General features: G+C 42.2%; 1 protein-coding gene across 2 annotated transcripts in view; it reads right to left on the bottom strand.

Annotated features, from left to right (window-relative positions):
* The window catches only part of NLRC4 (NLR family CARD domain containing 4), a 44,965-nt gene extending 28,775 nt beyond the window's left edge, over positions 1 to 16,190 (bottom strand). Inside the window, exons 1-4 of one of the 2 annotated variants that reach the window (XM_043918296.1) lie at positions 16,041 to 16,190; positions 5,654 to 5,780; positions 3,521 to 3,781; positions 623 to 2,617 (exon numbers count right to left, since the gene is read on the bottom strand). In XM_043918296.1, the coding sequence (XP_043774231.1) occupies positions 623 to 2,617; positions 3,521 to 3,781; position 5,654 (2,257 nt within the window). In that variant the 5' untranslated portion in view covers positions 5,655 to 5,780; positions 16,041 to 16,190. The remainder of the gene's footprint in view (positions 1 to 622; positions 2,618 to 3,520; positions 3,782 to 5,653; positions 5,781 to 16,040) is intronic. The other variant, XM_043918297.1, reaches the window with a different exon arrangement.
* Between the last annotated feature and the right edge of the window lie 2,744 nt (positions 16,191 to 18,934).

Here is an 18,934-nt window from a genome sequence, read left to right as displayed (position 1 = left end):
GAATTTGGGGAAAACTCCCCTTTACCCAGAAAGATTTACCCTGTATGTATTGTGTCTGATGTCTCGAATTTCTTCATGTTAGGCAAAACCTGTTCCCAAAATTTTCTTTCAAAATGAATGATGCTTGGGGTGGAGGTGGGACTGGGTATATGCTGACACGACTGGCCACTAGCTTCTGCAGGTGATCATTTAATGGGTGGTTTTCCTCACAGACTTCAAAGAAGGACAGGTGCTACTTGGTAGGAAAGCAGTGAGTGTTGGGATGAGACAGAGATGCTGACAAGATGGAGGGTTCACAGAAAACAAGCTTAACCTACTGTATACAAACACACGCACACACACGCCTACATACACACACACACTCACACACCACCGTACACACTGCCGCATAGCTATGCAGTCAGACTATAGGGCTTCAGTTCTGGGAATCCACCCTAGGGCCTCCCGACCTGACAGCCTTCCCCCAGCAAGGAACTCTCTCCCAAGCCCTCCCACTTCCCTTCTAAGTCCTGACTCCTGGTCGAAACTATTGGAAAATTTCAAGCAAAACAAATGATAGCTAATATTTCTGCAATAAATAACCAGGTTGGATTATAGCTTAAGCTGCTGGTGTTCATAATACCTGGTGGCCGTTGAATCTGTAGGTCATGAATACCCAAGGTCTGCAGGTTTGTCACAGATGTGATACGCTGCTCGTCTTCTAGGGTGAGGGGACTGGCTTCCACTATGAGGGAATGAATGGTCTTACAGGTGGTGAGGACTGAACTGAGGCTTCCAGCCATTCCAACACATCTCTTAATGTGCAACCTGAGGCTTGTAGCTGAGCTGAATATTTTCTCCAGATATTTGATATCTTTCTTACTCAACTTGCAGAAATCCCGGAGTGTGACTTCCAAGGTCTTGAACTCCTGCTTCCCGTTGAAGAACAAAGACACAGCCCTGCTGGGAATGTAGGTTCCTGAGAACTCTTGATCCTGGGTCCTGCTTATGTCTTCTGTGGTTTTGTCCCACGAAGCCACAGCCCCTCCATAGAAGTCCAGTTTAACGAAGTCCAGAGCACTTGCACAGTTAGGCAAATCTTCAAAGAAGTCAAATAAGTAGTCAGGGATATTCTCTGAGTTGATATATAAGCTTTTACCACGAAAGAAACCTTCAAATTCTTTGCTCAGGCTAGATGTGGATATACTCTCATGGAATAAGTTGATTCCACACTCTGTAAAGGAATTGATGTTTATGGCTTTCAGAATTTCTTGCACAGTGGTGCTTTTCGTATTTTGCATGGATTCCTGCCTCCAGAGAGGCCTCTTGGTGACGGAAAGTCCAAGGAGACTGCCATGTTGATACACTGCTGACAAGTGTTTCAGAACAGCCCGGGTGGCTTCGGCAGAGGAGCCACACGTGTACAGGAGCAGGTTGCTGTACTTGGATGTAATGTCTGAAATGGAAACCATTTTCTGCAGGTGACCATTCCCCTTGGTCACCTCCGCTGGTTCTCCAGATGTCAGTAAACTGCTGAGTCTGCGTCCTGCGGTGTACTCCTGGAATGACTGATGAAAGAATTTATACTTTGGCTTGAACCGTTGAGCTGTGTATTTACAGAGGAGTCCTGTTGTCAGCAGGACATCCTCGTTCACATTGGACAAGTCATCTGGTTCGAAATCAAACCTGCGGGAGAATACACCCTCCAGAGCTAGGTCTCCACAGTGGTCCAAGCTCTGAGTGACTTCACTTGGAGCCAGCCCTTTACGTTTATGCCTGTTTTTATTTATTAGCAGATCATAGAAGGCACAGAACAGCGTGGTTTGTGTGTGAGAGTGGAACTCACTTTTTCCCATCTGAATTGCACAAGTGATGACCACAAACAGAGGGGTCTTCATCAGATTCCTCAGGCACCTGGATTTCTGAATTTGGAGCAACAAGCCTTCAGCGAACTCCTTTCTCAGCACTTCCTGGATGAGAGTCTGGGCACTGCTCTCAGTCATATCCCCCACCTCGGCAACCAGTGCCCCAAACTGCCGGATGTACCTCAGGCTCTCTGTGGTGGTGGTGACGATAACCATATTCTTGAAGCGGTGGTTTTCCTTTATCAGGGCTTCAATTTCTGGGCAGTTCTGGGCCTTGAATTCATTATAGCCATCAAGGAGAAAAAGAACCCTCTGCCGTAACTTCAGCAGCCTGGCCATGAAAGTCTGCTTACTGATCACATCAGGTATATCCAGGAGTTGGTCACACAGGGTTTTGAAGAGTCCACCCTGGACCCTGCTCAGACGAAGAAAGAAGACTAATTTGAACTTGGTGAGAGCCTGGCACTCTCCTGAGGCCCAGAGCATGGCGATGCGCTGCAGCAGAGTGGACTTCCCTTTGCCCGATTCCCCTTCGATGATGCAGGGGCTCTGAAGAGTGTCCAGCAGGCCACTCAGTGTCAGCTGCTCCAGGCGGTGATGGTGTTGGTCCTTCTTCCATAGCACCGGTTCTGTGAAGGTGCTTTTCAAATTAAACATGATGTCAATATCTTCACCCAGGGGATAGAAGTTGAGAAAAGATGGGCTCTGATAGAAGTACTTTAATTCCTTAGCAAAATCATCTAAGTCTTCTTCTGACATCTGATGAAAAAGACCTGTTAGAGAAGAGGTGAGGTTAAAGAGGACCCAGTTCTGTGTTTCCCCAGAACTTAGTGTTCAGGAGGAGGAAGGAGGGGTGGTGCTGAGAATCTGACTTTAATTTCCTTCCCCAGTTCCGAACTGGCAGAAGGGGTTCCAGACATTTACTCCTGCTTTTCCCTGTTACCCCTTACCTTCATTCCCCTTCTGTTTCTTCCTTTCCACCACCAGACTTTGTAGCAGCTGTTTGGAAAGGAGACGAGCCAGTGTTTGGGATAAGGAAAGTGCATGAGACTAGTGGGGAAATGGCTTAGAATGATGGTCTGGGGTGATGCTCAGCAAATCAAGAGTTAACCTTGATTAATATTTCATGAAAAGCAGAATCATGCTTCTTTAGTCACTCAGGCTCTCTTTAGCATGGTGCTTGGATCAGAGTAGGTAGTCACGGGGCCACTTGTCCAAAGATGGTCCTCATCAGATTGAGGAGTATTGAAAGCTACTATTGCATTGACTTCCCTTTTTTAGGGGTGGGGGGCACTTGGCATGACGGATCTTAGTTCCCTGACCAGGGATCGAACCTGTGCCCCTTGCAGTGGAAGTGTGAGGTCTTAACCACTGAACTGCCAGGAGAGTCCCTGCATTGACTACTTAAGTACCTTCATTATCCAGTTTGATTCTGAAGTCAGACTATGCTAAATCGTTTATTCCCTGACCTTGGGAGTTTCCTATTTGGCTTCACCATCAAGTAATCTAGTGGGAGTGTTTTTCCTGAGAGTGTCTGAGCTTTTCCTGAATGTGACCAAAGCTCACAGCCCAGGAATTTGAAAAGGGAGGAGAGCAGAGGCTCTGTGGTGGGGATTATGGATCTTCTTCATGGTTTATTCTGTTTGTAGAACATATAAAAGCAAACTGATACTTACTTAGTCCATGCAATTCCTGAAACAGAGGATAGTTCCACTTTTCAAGGGATTTAAGAAAGAGGTGACAGGCTTCTGAACCCTTCTTCAAAATCATGTGAATGACCGCTCTTGCAGCATCCTGCTCAAACTTCTCGCAGCAAATGACATCTACTTCTTCGTAATTCATAACATTCCATACAAATAGCTCATCCAAAATTTGCTTTATCACAGTCATTCCCATCCTTTGAATGAGAACTTGACTGTTCTCCTTTATGAAATTCACTGAGGGAGTGAAGGGAAATATACATATTTATTCATTTATACAAAATATGTATACTAGCATCATGTTGCCAGAGCATTAGTGTTATTCATCCCCCTACCACCACCTTCTTTGGACCTATCTTGAATTATGGGGATGCTGAATGCTTGAATTCCAGGCCTTCAAGAAGAGCTCTGTAAAGCCCCTCATTCTTAACATCAGAGTCCTTGGTGAACAAGATGTTTTATTCTCTGATAACAAAGTAAAGTGAGTAATCTTGTCCTCACTGTACAAGAGTCAGGTCAGAGGGGTAAGATGTTGGGATTTCAAACAAGGAAACTAGCATACAGTCTGCCAGTTGCTACCATCTGTGTAACCCTGAGAAAGTGAAAGCGTTAGTTGCTCAGTCAAGTCTGACTCTTTGTGACCCCATGGACTGTAGCCGGTCAGGCTCCTCTGTCCATGGAATTCTCCAGTCAAGAATACTGGAGTGGGTAGTCATTTCCTTCTCCAGGGAATCTTCCCAACCCAGGAGTCAAACCCAGGTATCCTGCGTTGGCAGACAGATTCTTTACCATCTGAGCCAGCAGGGCAGTCTTGGCAAGTTGCTAAGCCTCTTCCGGCTTCAGTGCTGCACTGCTAACTGTTGAAAACACTGCCTCTCTGAGGGTAAAGGCCCAGATCCATAGTACCTACCAACGTGCACATTATAAATATTTCCACTGTGGCCAATTTCAAGCTAACAGTGTATGTCAGCTGGCTAGCATAAAGCATAAACATTCAGCAATCAGGTCTCATAAAACAGTAAGAACCAGCTCCAGTATACCATTGGTTCCTTATCTGTACAATGGAGTTGAGAAGTTACTTATGAAGTTGTAATGAGAATTCATGTATAGTATTTCATAGAAAGTAATAGCTCAATAAATGTTAGCTACTATTGTTAGCCATTATTCTGTTGCCATCACTCAAAGGAGTAGCGCATTTCATCTGTGGTGAAATTTGGTGTTTTCTGAAGAGTATCACTGCAAAACGCTCATCTCTCGTGGTGAGGTTCCCTGGAAAAGCTGTCTCATGTCTGACTTGCCAAGATCTAACTCTCCCAGGCAGTCCCTGCCAGCTCTGAGAAATGTCTCTCTGGTGTCGTACTCTCAGACATTGTCTGCATTACTTTTCTCCCGGGCTAGGCTGCTCCTGCTTTTCATATCTTTCTTGACAGATCCAAGTGGATATCTGCTCCCAAAGACCCCAAGGACTCTCAGATCTGAACTGCATCGTCAGGCGCTCAGACCCCCAGAGTCCCATCCCAGGTCCTCCTTGTCTCTGTCGCTGATCACTACTGCTAACCTCAGCTGGAATGTCGCCACATCTTCTGAGATGATACGCATGTTCTATATTGAGCAGTTGAAATGTGGCTCGCATGACTGTGTGACTGTGTGACTGAATTATAATTTTATTTAATCTTTGTTTATTTAAATTCACATTTTAAATAGACACATATGGCTACTTGCTACTATCTACATTGGACAGCGTACTCTAGACCTGGTCATCAGGGTGGAAAGAGTTACATCTTTGTTGCCACTTAGATCTGCACCATGTTTCTTCACAATAATCTTGACAGACCTCTGTGCTGTCTTACCAGGAGGGTAAGCCTGAGCAGGTGATGGCAGGGGGCCAATGTTTTAAAACCATCACTCTTTGTGGCTTATCTGTGGTTCTGCCATTTATCACGGGCCACCATATTTATAACTGAATTCTCCAAATCACAGAAGAATATATGATGGGAATTCCATATATAACTGATCAAAGGGAGGCATAAATTGATTTTTCTATTCAATACCACCCATATTTGAAAGCACACTGTGTAATCAGGCAGATTTGATTTCTAGTATACTTACTTTTTCTGAATAAAAACTTCCCAGCTTTCTGTATCTCAAAAGACAGTATTATTTCCAAAGGGAGAAATCAAATATGACTCCAATATTATCCTCTTCTTTCTGTAAAATGGCTCCTCATTCTGTAAAACTAACAAGACAGAAACTATCAGGAAGCAACCATTGTCACTTTCCTTTTCTTTTTTTCCACACTAAGAAGAACACAGATTACATAATGTTTGACATCTGTTTTTCTCATTTGCTGAAGTTTTTGAGACCTTCCTGTACCAGTTAAGTATTAAACTGCTTCATTTTTTTTTTAAGATTTTTTTTATTTGGACCATTTTTATAGTCTTTACTGAATTTGTTACAACATCATTTCTGTTTTATGTTTTGGTTCCTTGGCCATGAGGCATATGGGGTCTTAACTCCCTGACCAGGGGTTGAACCCATACTCCCTGCACTGGAAGGCAAATCTTAACCACTGGATCACCAGGGGCGTCCCCAGACGGCCTCGTTTTAAAAATCAATCTCATTGACGTATACTTCACACACAATAAAATACAAGGAACTTTCACAAATGTATACACCAAAGTTAATTTTTCCCCAGTCAAGATTTAGAAAATTCCCATCAGTGCAGAAAGTTCCCTTGTGCCTTTTTATAGTCCCCATCAAAGCAATCACTGATCTGATTTCTTTAACTATAAATTACTTCTGCCTGTTCTAGCACATGTGTGTGTGTGTAGTGGGAATTCCTAATAACGTACTTTCACAGCCTTGAGAAATTTCACAGAAATAGCACCTGGAAAAACAGCGTATATTAAGAAACTGTGTTAATGATTATCTTTCATGTTTTTCTTAGAATAATCGCCTTGTTACATATCCCAAGACCAGACCCAGAAGGGAATATGACTGGGATTATGAAAGCATGGACCTTGGAACACCGGGTCAGCATCAGGCATGAATGCTGCCTACACAACTTGCTAAGTGTTCCCAAGACTAGCCCAGAAGGGAAAGGCCTGGGGTAAAAACAAGGAGATCTGGGCTATGCCAGTGTAGTGTCTTGAGAAAGATAAGATCTAAGAAAGTCTTGTAATCTGCAATTAGGAGTAAAATCTGGACTCAGAGTGGACTCTACACCTCAGTCCAGTAGAGGCTGCAGGTCCCTTGGCCCATTGCTCCAGATTTCGTGTTCTGTCTTCATTCTCATCGCTTGCTACCGGACCATTAGGGCAACATGTGTGCTCAGTTGTGTCCAATTTTTTGCGACCCTGTGGGCTGTAGCCCACCGATATCCTCTGTCTGTCGGATTTTCCAGGCAAGAATACTAGGATGGGTGGCCATTTCCTCCTCCAGGGGACCTTCCCGACCCAAGGTTGGAACCCACTTCTCCTGAGTCTCCTGCATTGGCAGGCAGATTCTTTTGCCACTGAGCCACCTGGGAACCCCCTGCCTGTTCTAGAAGTTCATGTAAATGGACAGTTGTAGTGTTACTCTTGTGTCTGGCTCCTTTCACTTACTATTGTGCTGTTAAAATTTGCCTCATTGTTTACAGGTGTTGATAGTTCAGTCTTTTTTAAATGGCTGAGCGGTATTTCACTGTTGGAAAAGATCTATTTACCTATTAGTTCAGTTGATAGACATTTGGTTCGTTTCCAGTTTTTGGCTGTCATGAATGAAGCTTCTGTGAACATTCATGGACAAGTATCTTTATAGACACATGTTTCTATTTCCATAAAATACGGAAAATAAAAAATATGATTAGTACAGTGGTTTGCCTTTTATTCCTCTGCATCTTTTGAAGAGCAAAACATTTTTATTTTTATGAAGACCAACTTACTAATTTTTTCTTCTTTGATTTATGCTTTTTGTGTCCTGTCAACAAAATCATTCTCATCCTGAGCTACAAAGATTTTCACCTATTTTGTTCTAGAGGTTTTGTCAGTTTAGATCTTATTTAGGTCCTATTTATTTGTTTGTCTGCTTATTTTTGGCTGCATTGGGTCTTCGCTGCTGCACCTGGGTGTTCCCTCGTTTTAACAAGTGGCGGCTGCTCTCTGGTTGTGATCCGTGGGCTTCTTGGTGCAGTGACTTCTGTTTCTGGGGCACATGGGCTCCAGAGCTTGGGGGTTCAGTAGTTGTGGTGCATGGGCTTCAGTGCTCCGCAGCATGTGTGATTTTATTTCCTGGACCAGGGATTGAACCTGTGTCCCCTACACTGGCAGACAGACTCTTAACTGCTAGACCACCAGGGAAATCCCCATTGATCCCCTGTGAGATAATTTTCTTGGTTATGATGTGAGATAAGGAGTTGAGTTTCACTTTTTTCCCATAGGGATATACAGTGTTTCCATCATGATTGGTTGAGAATATCTTTTACCCATTGAATTTGTGAATCTATTTCTGGACTCTATTCTGTTCCACTGGTTTATGTCTGTTCTTATGCCAATATCACACTGTCTTGATGACTGTATCCTTATAGTAAGTGTTGAAAAAAGGTAGTGTAAACTCTTCAATTATTTTCTTTTTGAGAATTGTTTGCATTCCCATATTAATTTTATTTTGTTTTATTTTATTTTTACCATGACAAGTTAGGGCAGTTTATTACATAGCAAAAGCAATCAGAACAGAGAAACAGGAAATGATGGCGAACATTAATAGTAATGCAGCTTCTAAATCACCTAAGTCCTAGAATCAAACCTCCTGTTTTCCAAGTTGTGGATGCTACAGGGTGTCACAGTTCAACCCTTCTGCCTACACTTAAAGAGTTCCCTCTCTTCAGAGCCTGGTTTATTTCAGTTCTCTGCTGTTTCCTGTATAACTTCTAGATCAGGAAAGTGTGAATAAACTTTATATAAACACTTAAAATTTATTTCCTGGAAGCTCACCAGACCAGACTTGTGAATCCTCCCTAGTCTGCATAGTAGAAAACAAGTTATATAATTTCTGTTTCTCAGGGCAGAAAGGGCTATGCAAGACACAGAACACTGGGACTGATGCCAGAAACCTGGAATCATATTTTATTTATTTATTTTTAAATATTATAATTTTATTGGAGTATAGTTTATTTTCAATGTTGTGTTTCAGGTCTACAGCTAAGTGATTCAGTTATACATATACACATATTCATTCTTTTTTAGATTCTTTTCTCATACAAGTTATCGTAGAATACTGAATAGAATCTCCTGTGCTATGCGGTAGGTCCTTGTTGGTTATATATCTTACATACAGTAGTGCGTGAATGTTTGGGACTTCCCTGGTGGTTCAGACAATAAAGAATCAGCTTGCAATGTGGGAGACCTGGGTTTGATCCCTGGGTTGGGAAGATCCTCTGGTATGTATGTTCATCTAAAGCTTCTGGTTTATCCCTCCCTCCTACCCCGACATTTCCCTTTTGGTAACCATAAGTTTGTTGTCATTATCTGTAAGACTGTTTCTGTTTTGTAAATAAGTTCATTTGTATCTCTTTTTAAAAAATTAGATTCCACATATGGGTAGTATCTTACGATATTTGTCTTTCTCTGTCTGACTTATTTCACTTACTCTGATAATCTCTAGATCCATTCATATTGCTTCAAATGGCATCATTTCATTCTTCTTTATGGCTGAATAATATTCCTAGGTTTAAGCAAACTAAATGTCCATCAACAGAGGAATGGATGGAGAAGTTGTAGTACATATACACAATGGAATATTACTCAGACATTAAAAAGAATGAAATTATGCCATTTGCAGCAACATGGATGTACTTAGAGATTATCCTGTCCCAAGGAAAGGAAGGAGGCTACTGTCATAAACTACAATATTGCTGAAATTTGAGGACATGATGCTAACTGAAATAAAATAGTCATAGAAAGATGAAAACTGTGTGCTTTAACTTACATGAAATGTCTAGAGTAGCCAAAACAATCACAGAAATAGGAAGTAGAATGGTGGTTGCCAGGAGCTATTGGAAGGGTGGAAATGGGGCATTCTTGCTTAAAGGAGGCAATTTCAATTTTGCAATATGCAAAAGTTCTGTAGGTTCTATTACAGTGTGAATGTACATAACTGCTACTGAACTGTACACTTAAAAATAGTTGAGATAGGGGAGTTCCCTGGCGATCCAGTGTTCAAGACTCTGCTTCCACAGTTGGGGCATTGGTTCCAGGAACTAAGACCCTACAATCCATGTGGTGTGGCCAAAAAGTAAACAAATAAAATAAAATCCAATGTCTGATTTTTAAAAATGGTTAAGATGGTAAATATCATATTACATGTATTTTGCCACATTAAATTTTTTAAAAAGAGAAAATTGTCACTGAGTCCTTTTGGCCATTACTATTATTAATCCTGTCATATGACTATTATTAAAAATTAAATTATATAAAGGAGGGGGGTGTCTGAAATGATTTGTTTAAATGTCAAATATGTGAGGAACACGCTGCCAAGATGCAAATAGTCATGCTCTTAGGGCCAAACTTTTCATCACTGGACATATAAACGAGATTAAGATGGAACTTCTTAGATGACTAATGTATGGGACACCAAAGAACTGGACCCCAGTGCATCTGGGGGAGGTGCCAAGCATCTGAGGCTTTCGGAGATGAGAGAAGCAAGAAAAACTAAAAAGGATGAAACAGAGTCCTTGAGGACAATTTTTCAAGCTGCTGAACTCATTAGCAGGTCATGATATCAACTGAGGGCAGGCAGACAGATTGAAAACCACAGTCACAGAAAACTAACCAATCTAATCACATGGACCACAGCCTTGTCTAACTCAAAGAAACTATGAACCATGCCGAGTAGGGCCATGACCAGATGGATGGGTTATGGTGGAGAGCTCTGACAAAACATGGTCCACTGGAGAAGGGAATGGCAAGCCACTTCAGTATTCTTGCCTTGAGAACCCCATGAACAGTATGAAAAGGCAAAAAGATAGGACACTGAGAGAACTCCCTAGGTCGGTAAGTGCCCAATATGCTGCTGGAGATCAGTGGAGAACTAACTCGAGAAAGAATGAAGAGATGGAGCCAAAGCAAAAACAACACCCAGTTGTGGATGTGACTGGTGATGGAAGCAAGCTCCGATGGTGTAAAGAGCAATATTGCATAGGCACCTGGAATGTTAGGTTCATGAATCAAGGCAAATTGGAAGTGTTCAAACAGGAGATGTTTTTAGCACTCAGCAAATTTAGCACTCGAAATTTTAGCACTCAGCAAACTAAAATGGACTGGAATGGGCAAATTTAACTCAGATGACCATTATATCTACAACCGTGGGCAAGAATCCCTTAGAAGAAATGGAGTAGCCAACATAGTCAACAAGAGTCCGAAATGCAGTACTTGGATGCAGTCTCAGGAACAACAGAATGATCTCTGTTCATTTCCAAGGCAAACCATTCAATATCACAGTAATCCAAGTCTAAGCCCTGACCAGTAATGCTGAAGAAGGTGAAGTTGAACAGTGGTTCTATGAAGACCTACAAGACCTTCTAGAACTAACACCCAAAAGATGTCCTTTTCATTATAGGGGACTGGGATGCAAAAGTAGGAAGTTAAGCAACACCTGGAGTAACAGGCAAATTTGGCCTTGGCGTACAGAATGAAGCAGGGCAAAGGCTAATAGAGTTTTGCCAAGAGAACGCACTGGTCATAGTAAACACCCTCTTCCAACAACACAAGAGAAGACTCTACACATGGACATCACCAGATGGTCAACACCGAAATCAGATTGATTATATTCTTTGCAGCCAAAGATGGAGAAGCTCTATATAGTCAGCAAAAACAAGACCAGGAGCTGACTGTGCCTCAGATCATGAACTCCTTATTGCCAAATTCAGACTTAAACTGAAGAAAGTGGGGAAAACCAATAGACCATTCAGGTATGACCTAAATCAAATCCCTTATGACTATACAGTGGAAGTGAGAAATAGATTTAAGGGACTAGATCTGATAAAGAGTCTGATGAACTATGGATGGAGGTTCGTGACATTGTACAGGAGACAGAGATCAAGACCATCCCCATGGAAAAGAAATGCAAAAAGACAAAATGGTTGTCTGAGTAGGCCTTACAAATAGCTGTGAAAAGAAGAGAAGTGAAAAGCAAAGGAAAAAAGGAAAGATATTCCCACTTGAATGCAGAGTCCCAAAGAATAGCCAGGAGAGATAAGAAAGCCTTCCTCAGTGGTCAATGCAAAGAAATAGAGGGAAACAACAGAATGGGAAAGACTAGAGATCTCTTCAAGAAAATTAGAGATATCAAGGGAATATTTCACACAAAGATGGGTTCAATAAAGGACAGAAATGGTGTGGACCTAATAGAAGCAGAAGATATTAAGAAGAGGTGGCAAGAATACACAGAAGAACTGTACAAAAAAGATATTCACGACCCAGATAATCACAATGGTGTGATCACTCACCTAGAGTCAGACATCCTGGAATGTGAAGTCAAGTGGGCCTTAGAAAGCATCATTATGAACAAAGCTAGTGGATGTGATGGAATTCCAGTTGAGCTATTTAAAATCCTAAAAGATGATGCTATGAAAGTGCTACACTCAATATGCCAGCAAATGTGGAAAACTCAGCAGTGGCCACAGGACTGGAAAACTTCAGTTTTCATTCCAATCCCAATGAAAGGCAATGCCAAAGATTGCTCAAAGTACTGCACAATTGCACTCATCTCACATGCTAGTAAAGTAATGCTCAAAATTCTCCAAGCCAGGCTTCAGCAATACATGAACCGTGAACTTCCAGATGTTCAAGCTGGTTTTAGAAAAGGCAGAGGAACCAGAGATCAAATTGCCAACATCCACTGGATCATCGAAAAAGCAAGAGAGTTCCAGAAAAACATCTATTTCTGCTTTACTGACTATGCCAAAGCCTTCGACTGTGTGAATCACAATAAACTGTGGAAAATTCTGAAAGAGATGGGAATACCAGACCACCTGATCTGCCTCCTGACAAACCTGTATGCAGGTCAGGAAGCAACAGTTAGAACTGGACATGAAACAACAGACTGGTTCCAAATCGGGAAAAGAGTACGTCAAGGCTGTATATTGTCACCCTGCTTATTTAACTTATATGCAGAGTACATCATGAGAAACACTGGGCTGGAAATAGCACAAGCTGGAATCAAGATTGCTGGGAGAAATATCAATAACCTCAGATATGCAGATGATACCACCCTTATGGCAGAAAGTGAAGGTGAACTAAAAAGCCTCTTGATAAAAGTGAAAGAGGAGAGTGAAAAAGTTGGATTAAAGCTTAACATTCAGAAAACTAAGATCATGGCATCTGGATCTATCACCTCATGGGAAATAGATGGGGAGACAGTGGAAACAGTGGCTGACTTTATTTGTTTGGGCTCCAAAATCACTGCAGATGGTGATTGCAGCCATGAAATTAAAAGATGCTTACTCCTTGGAAGGAAAGTGATGACCAACCTAGACAGCATATTAAAAAGCAGAGACATTACTTTGCCAACAAAGGTCCATCTGGTCAAGGCTATGGCTCTTCCAGTGGTTATGTATAGATGTGAGAGTTGGACTATAAAGAAATCTGAGCACTGAAAAATTGATGCTTTTGAACTATGGTGTTGTAGAAGACTCTTGAGAGTCCCTTGGACTGCAAGGAGATCCAACCAGTCCATCCTAAAGGAGATCAGTCCTGGGTGTTCATTGGAAGGACTGATGCTGAAGCTGAAACTCCAGTATTTTGGCCACCTCATGCGAAGAGTTGACTCACCGGAAAAGACCCTGATGCTGGGAGGGATTGGGGGCAGGAGGAGAAGGGGACGACAGAGGATGAGATGGTTGGATGGCATCACCAACTCGATGGACATGGGTTTGAGTAAACTCCAGGAGTTGGTGATAGACAGGGAGGCCTGGCATGCTGCAATTCATGGGGTCGCAGAGTCGGACACTACAGAGCGACTGAACTGAACTGAACTGAGATTTTGAAGGTCAGTAGGGCTTCCATGGAGGGATTTTTAAATATGCCTGGAGGGGGTAAGTTTGGAATTGTTCTTAAAGGAAACCAAAGTTACGAGGCTGTAAAAGGGAAAGGCTATTTCTAGGCAGAGGAAACTGCACAAGGTAAGAACTATAGGGGAAAGAGCCTGAGAACAAGGACTGGGACAACTCTTGAGTGTGAGCAAGGGCCTAATTTGTATTTTGATGCCTGGATTGAGGTAAATTCCAGCTCTAGCACTGACAGGCTAGGAATCCTCAATCAAGGGATAGTGACTGGTACACAGAAAGGATAACAGCTGCTATAGTTTCTTCCTTCCCTTCCTGCATGCCCCTTGGAAGAAAGCGTGGGTCAGACCTCTGTTGAATCGGTCAGAGTTTAAGTGAGAACAGAAAAAAGAGGAAGAAAACAGAGGAAAGAGCCAAGAAATTTTTTACATTCACATATAAACAGAATAAACTAGACCCAAAGTTAGCCATCCATTCACCTTGTCTGCAAAAGTGATTAAAACTTTACATGAATCATCAGGCAGGAATCTGAGCTGATTTTGAAGATGTTAAAAATTCATATTCAGTTTGGATACTGGAGAGTCTTCCTACCCACAGAGAAGTCTGTGACTAGATCAGAAAACCTAGTCAGAGACTGTTGACCTGTTACTTATTTCTCTCAAGAATAAACTCTGCCTGTAGTCCAAAGCTCAGGTCATCCAATCTGTTACCCACCAGCATAAAGAATGACTGACCAGCTGGCTCCCCTGGACCCTGGCTATGGCTCTGAACACCCCCAGCCCTCACCCTGAAGCAAAATGTCAGAGAATAATTGAATTACATAGAAGATGTCCTTTTCCTATATTTGTGCTTTGGAAAATATTATTGAGACTAATTCTATAAATAGGTATTTTCTTCAGAATGGTTACATGAGTTCCTTAGAGAACTGAATTTCCTCAGGACCCATAAAACTCATGTCTATGCGGCATTCTACAGTTTATAGATAAAATTAGAAAAAAGCTGTTAGGACTTCCCTGATGGTACAGTGAATTGAAATCTGCCTGCTAATATAGGAGACACGGGTTAGATCCCTGTTCCAGGAAGATTCCACATGCCGTAGAGCAACTAAACCATAACTATTGAGCCTGTGCTCCAGATCCCGGGAGCCACAACTACTGAGCCCACGTGCTTCATCTACTGAAGCCGGAGAGCCCTAGAGCCTGTGCTCTACAACAAGAGAAGCCGTAGCAATGAGAAGCCAGTGTACCGCACCTGGAGAGTAGCCCCCACTCACCACAAATAGAGAAAAGCCCACGCAGCAACGGAGGCCCAGCACCGTCATAAACAAATAAATAAGATTAAACAGGAAAGCAGTTGGGACAGAGATGATCAGTGGGTATTATCTGTCTCCCTTTCCAGTAAAAAGGCTCTAGTCTAGAATGTACTGAGATCTCCAATAAACTCCAGCAATCTCACAGATTACTGTTACTGTTAATGTCACAGGCTTAATTGTATTCACCCCACCCCCCTGAAATCCATATGTTGAAGCTCTAATCTTCCTGGTGTCCTTATAAGAAGAGTAGATTTGGACACACAAAGAGAGACCTGAGAGATGCATGCCCCAAGGAGAGATCGTGGGAGGACAGAGGGAGAAGGCAGCCGTCTGCAAGTTAAGAGAGCAGCCTTAGAAGCCAGACCTGCCAACATTCTGTCTACCTTGGACTTCTGGCCTCCAGGATTGTGAGAAAAGAACTTTCTGTTGTTTAAGTCACCCAGTCTGTGGTATTTTGTTACGGTAGCCAGAGCAGGCTAATACAATTAGTATTATAGAAAGTCGCTGAACTATTAAGAGAACTGTGACAGGAAATGGGGTTCTATCCCATCTTTAGACAATTCTTTAGACAATTATTGCATAATCTGCAGCAAGTCACTTGACCTCTCTGCATTTTCCCCCTCTCTCCTCCAGGGTCATAAGGATTAACTGAGATAAAGTCCGTAAAGACCCTATCAATAACAGGGGTCCTCTAAGCATCCTTCACTTCTCTGTCTAGACAGCAGTTTTCTCCTAATTCAGGAGAGTGGATGGACTGAGCAGTGCCCCCACGCCTTTTCAGCTCTGAACTTCTGCAACTCTAGCAGAAGTCTCATGAATGAGAGTAAGTTTCGTATCTATAAAGCCCCAAAGTATTTTCAAAGTCCTTCCCCTCACTTTGTCTCACAGTAAACATAGATGCACCCCTCTGACTTAACATTAGTTTAAACCTCAGTTTTGAAAAACTGGATGAAACCCCAGCAGACCAGACTCATGACCCCCAAAGTCTCCCTGCTGGCAAATCCAACCAGCCATGCAACACTGCCCTCTTTAGACTTAAGGCTTCATACCCAGCAGAAACAAACTTTAAAAGAATGTAAATCCAAATGTCAATATTTGGTTCCAAAACCCACTTAATACCCCATTCTCTGTCCCCACAGTACCTGGCTGAGCAATCCAGTTGTCCTCTTCTTGGTGGATCAAAACACACTTTTAAAATGAAAGTTTCTCATCATGGGCTAAAAATGAAAATAAAATTTCTTTTCATTTGCTTTCTGTTTCATAGCAAAATCCAGTGTTCTTGTAGGTCTGAAGTCTCTCCATTCCCGGAAGGGGATTGTAAGAGAAGGGCAAACACTGACAAGTTCCTCTTTTTCTTCAAAGCATAGAAAGAATGGTTTGGACACAGTATGAACTTCCAGTTCAAAAAGAGAAGATGAGTGTTAAGTACAAGTGAAATGAGCTTAAAAGATGCAAAGCTGGAAATTCACATCAGGAAAGGAATTACTCATTTTTTCCCCTGTTTATTCACAAAACGTGAGTTCTGTTGCTGTTAGTTTATTATTCTATAGCTTAAAATGAAAACAACATGTTTTGAACATTTAATGTATATTAATTTTTATTATTAGCCAAGATAGAAAGCAAGAGAAATGAAATGAGCTGGTTTGGTTAGTTAAAGTTTATTGCTACCGCAGCCAAATTCATCCTTATCATCTATACCTTGGGTCCCAGAGTGCATGTGTGCTAAGTCGCTTCAGTTGTGTCCAACTCTGTGTGACCCCATGGACTGAAGCCTGCCAGGCTCCTCTATCCATAGGGTTCCCCAGGCAAGAATACTGGAGTGGGTTACTGTGTCCTGCTCCAGGGGATCTTCCCGACCCAGGGATGGAACCCATGTCTCTTATGTCTCTTGCATTGGCAGGTGGCTTCTTTACCACCAGCACCACCTGAGAAGCCCTCAGATTCCAGGAGACTTTAGCAAATGCATACTGTTAGTCACCAGAGTCCTGAGCAAGATTAACACAGAGCAAATGGACCACCACTGTTGATCCATTCCACGATGGTATTCAGGGCATCCTCCTGACTTTGAAGAGCCACTGGCTTCCACTTGTACATACACATTAAGAGCTCGTAACCACAAGTTCCAGGAAGCAGGTTTGCACCAGGCCTCAGGAATGGAGACATTTCCCCCAGCACTTGTCTTTAGAATGCTGTTCTTGCATACTCTTCCCCCTACCTTGGCACAATCAGGAACTTTTTATGTTACAAAACTTATTTCAAAAAGAGCTTTCTAACTTAACTTATCTGATATAGAGGGATATTGAAGTTTTACCCTAAATAAATTCAACATTCTTGGTTTTCTATAGTATTAACAGCAGTGTATCCCAACTTGTGAGAAGGGTTTCTCTGAAGTGAGACCAGGGACCGTGCTATCAGCCTGGATTTTTGAACTGTTAATGAAATCTATGTGGAAATGTATGTTCACAGAGAAAAACTATAAAGATAGGCACCAACAATATTAACAGTACTTATCTCTTGGGGATAATTTAAAATTTTATTCTTTTGTTTATCCATATATTCTGATTTTCTTTAACAAACACCTATTACTTTTATAATAACAAATGATGTAAAACAGGATAGAAAGAGGGAATGTGGAAATGTGATTGTAGTGGGCCATCCAAATATTAATGTATCAAGTCTTAATCCCTGGGATCTGTAAATGTTGTATCTTTGTAAATACGGTTAAGGCTCTTGAGATAGGAGGATAACTCTGGATTATCTGGGTAAGCACTAAATGCAATAAAAAAAAGTGTCCACATAAAAGAGAGGAAGAAGGAGACTCAAAACAGGCAGAAAAGGAAAAGACAATGTGACCGTGGAGACAGCGATTGGACTGGCTGTGAGTCAAGGAATGCTGGGAGCCACCTGAAGCTAGAAGAGGCAAAAAAATGGATTTTCCTCTAAAACCTCTGGAGGGAGTGTGGTCCTGCTGACAACTTGGTATCAGCCCAGTGATGCGGATTTGGGACATCTGGCCTCCAGAGTGTGAGAGAGTAAATTTCTGTTGTTTAGAGCCACCCAGCATGTGGTATTTTGTTACAGCAGCCACAGGAGACTAATGCTGTGGTTTATCATGGTAAAATGAGCGAAATGATATCCACCCTCATTCAAGCACATCCTCCATGTGGCCTCGTCACTGTCCTTCGCAAACAGATTTGCAGTCAGGTGTTTTCAGTACATTTAGGATGGATGCTCTGGTGTGCTCACTCAGTCGTGTCTGACTCTTTGTGACCCCGTGGAATGTAGCCCGCCAGCCTCCTCTGTCCATGGAATTTTCCAGGCAAAAATACTGGAGTGGGTTGCCATTTCCTATTCCAGGGGATCTTCTCAGCCCAGAGATCAAACCCGTGTCTCTTGCATCTCCTACACTGGCAGGTAAATTCTTTGCCATTGTGACACCTGGGAAGCTCAGATTTAGAAGGGATAATATACTAAGAAATTTTGACATCCTGAATAAGTTCCAAGAGCTATATCCCTTGCCCTTTTACTTTTCTTCCCAGTCTCTTCCCAACCTTTATTCTTCTGGGGAGTGTGGCAAAATGGAAATGCCCAGGGATCTGGATCTAAGAACTAAATTCAAGTGTGGGTTTTATCTTGCTTATAAAACAGGTCAGGTAAGCTTCTTAGCAGTAAAATGGTGGCTAGCCAGCTTGCTCCAGGATTTTTTGAACATCATCTGAGCTACTGTATCTGACAATATCACCTGCGTGCTATTCTGTGACTTTAAGCATTTATAGATACTCATGTCTTTTACTCTCAGTATAATGGGAAAGGAGAGGAAAAGTCACAATACTTTTCTCCCTGAGGGCCTGTGACTCATAATTCTAATTGTTCTAGAATTTTGCTAGTCTTCTTGCCCAGAAAGTCAGTGGCAGGGGAAGTTACTATGCCAACTCATGTTTGGTAAACTTCCTGCTGCTGCTGCTGCTGCTAAATCATTTCAGTCGTGTCCAACTCTGTGCGACCCCATAGACCGCAGCCCACCAGGCTCCACTGT

Source organism: Cervus elaphus, chromosome 11, assembly GCF_910594005.1.
Source record: "Cervus elaphus chromosome 11, mCerEla1.1, whole genome shotgun sequence".
In the NCBI taxonomy this organism is placed as follows: domain Eukaryota; kingdom Metazoa; phylum Chordata; class Mammalia; order Artiodactyla; family Cervidae; genus Cervus; species Cervus elaphus.
The sequence above is the reverse complement of the archived record's forward strand: the minus strand, read 5'-3'. Positions and strand labels throughout refer to the sequence as shown.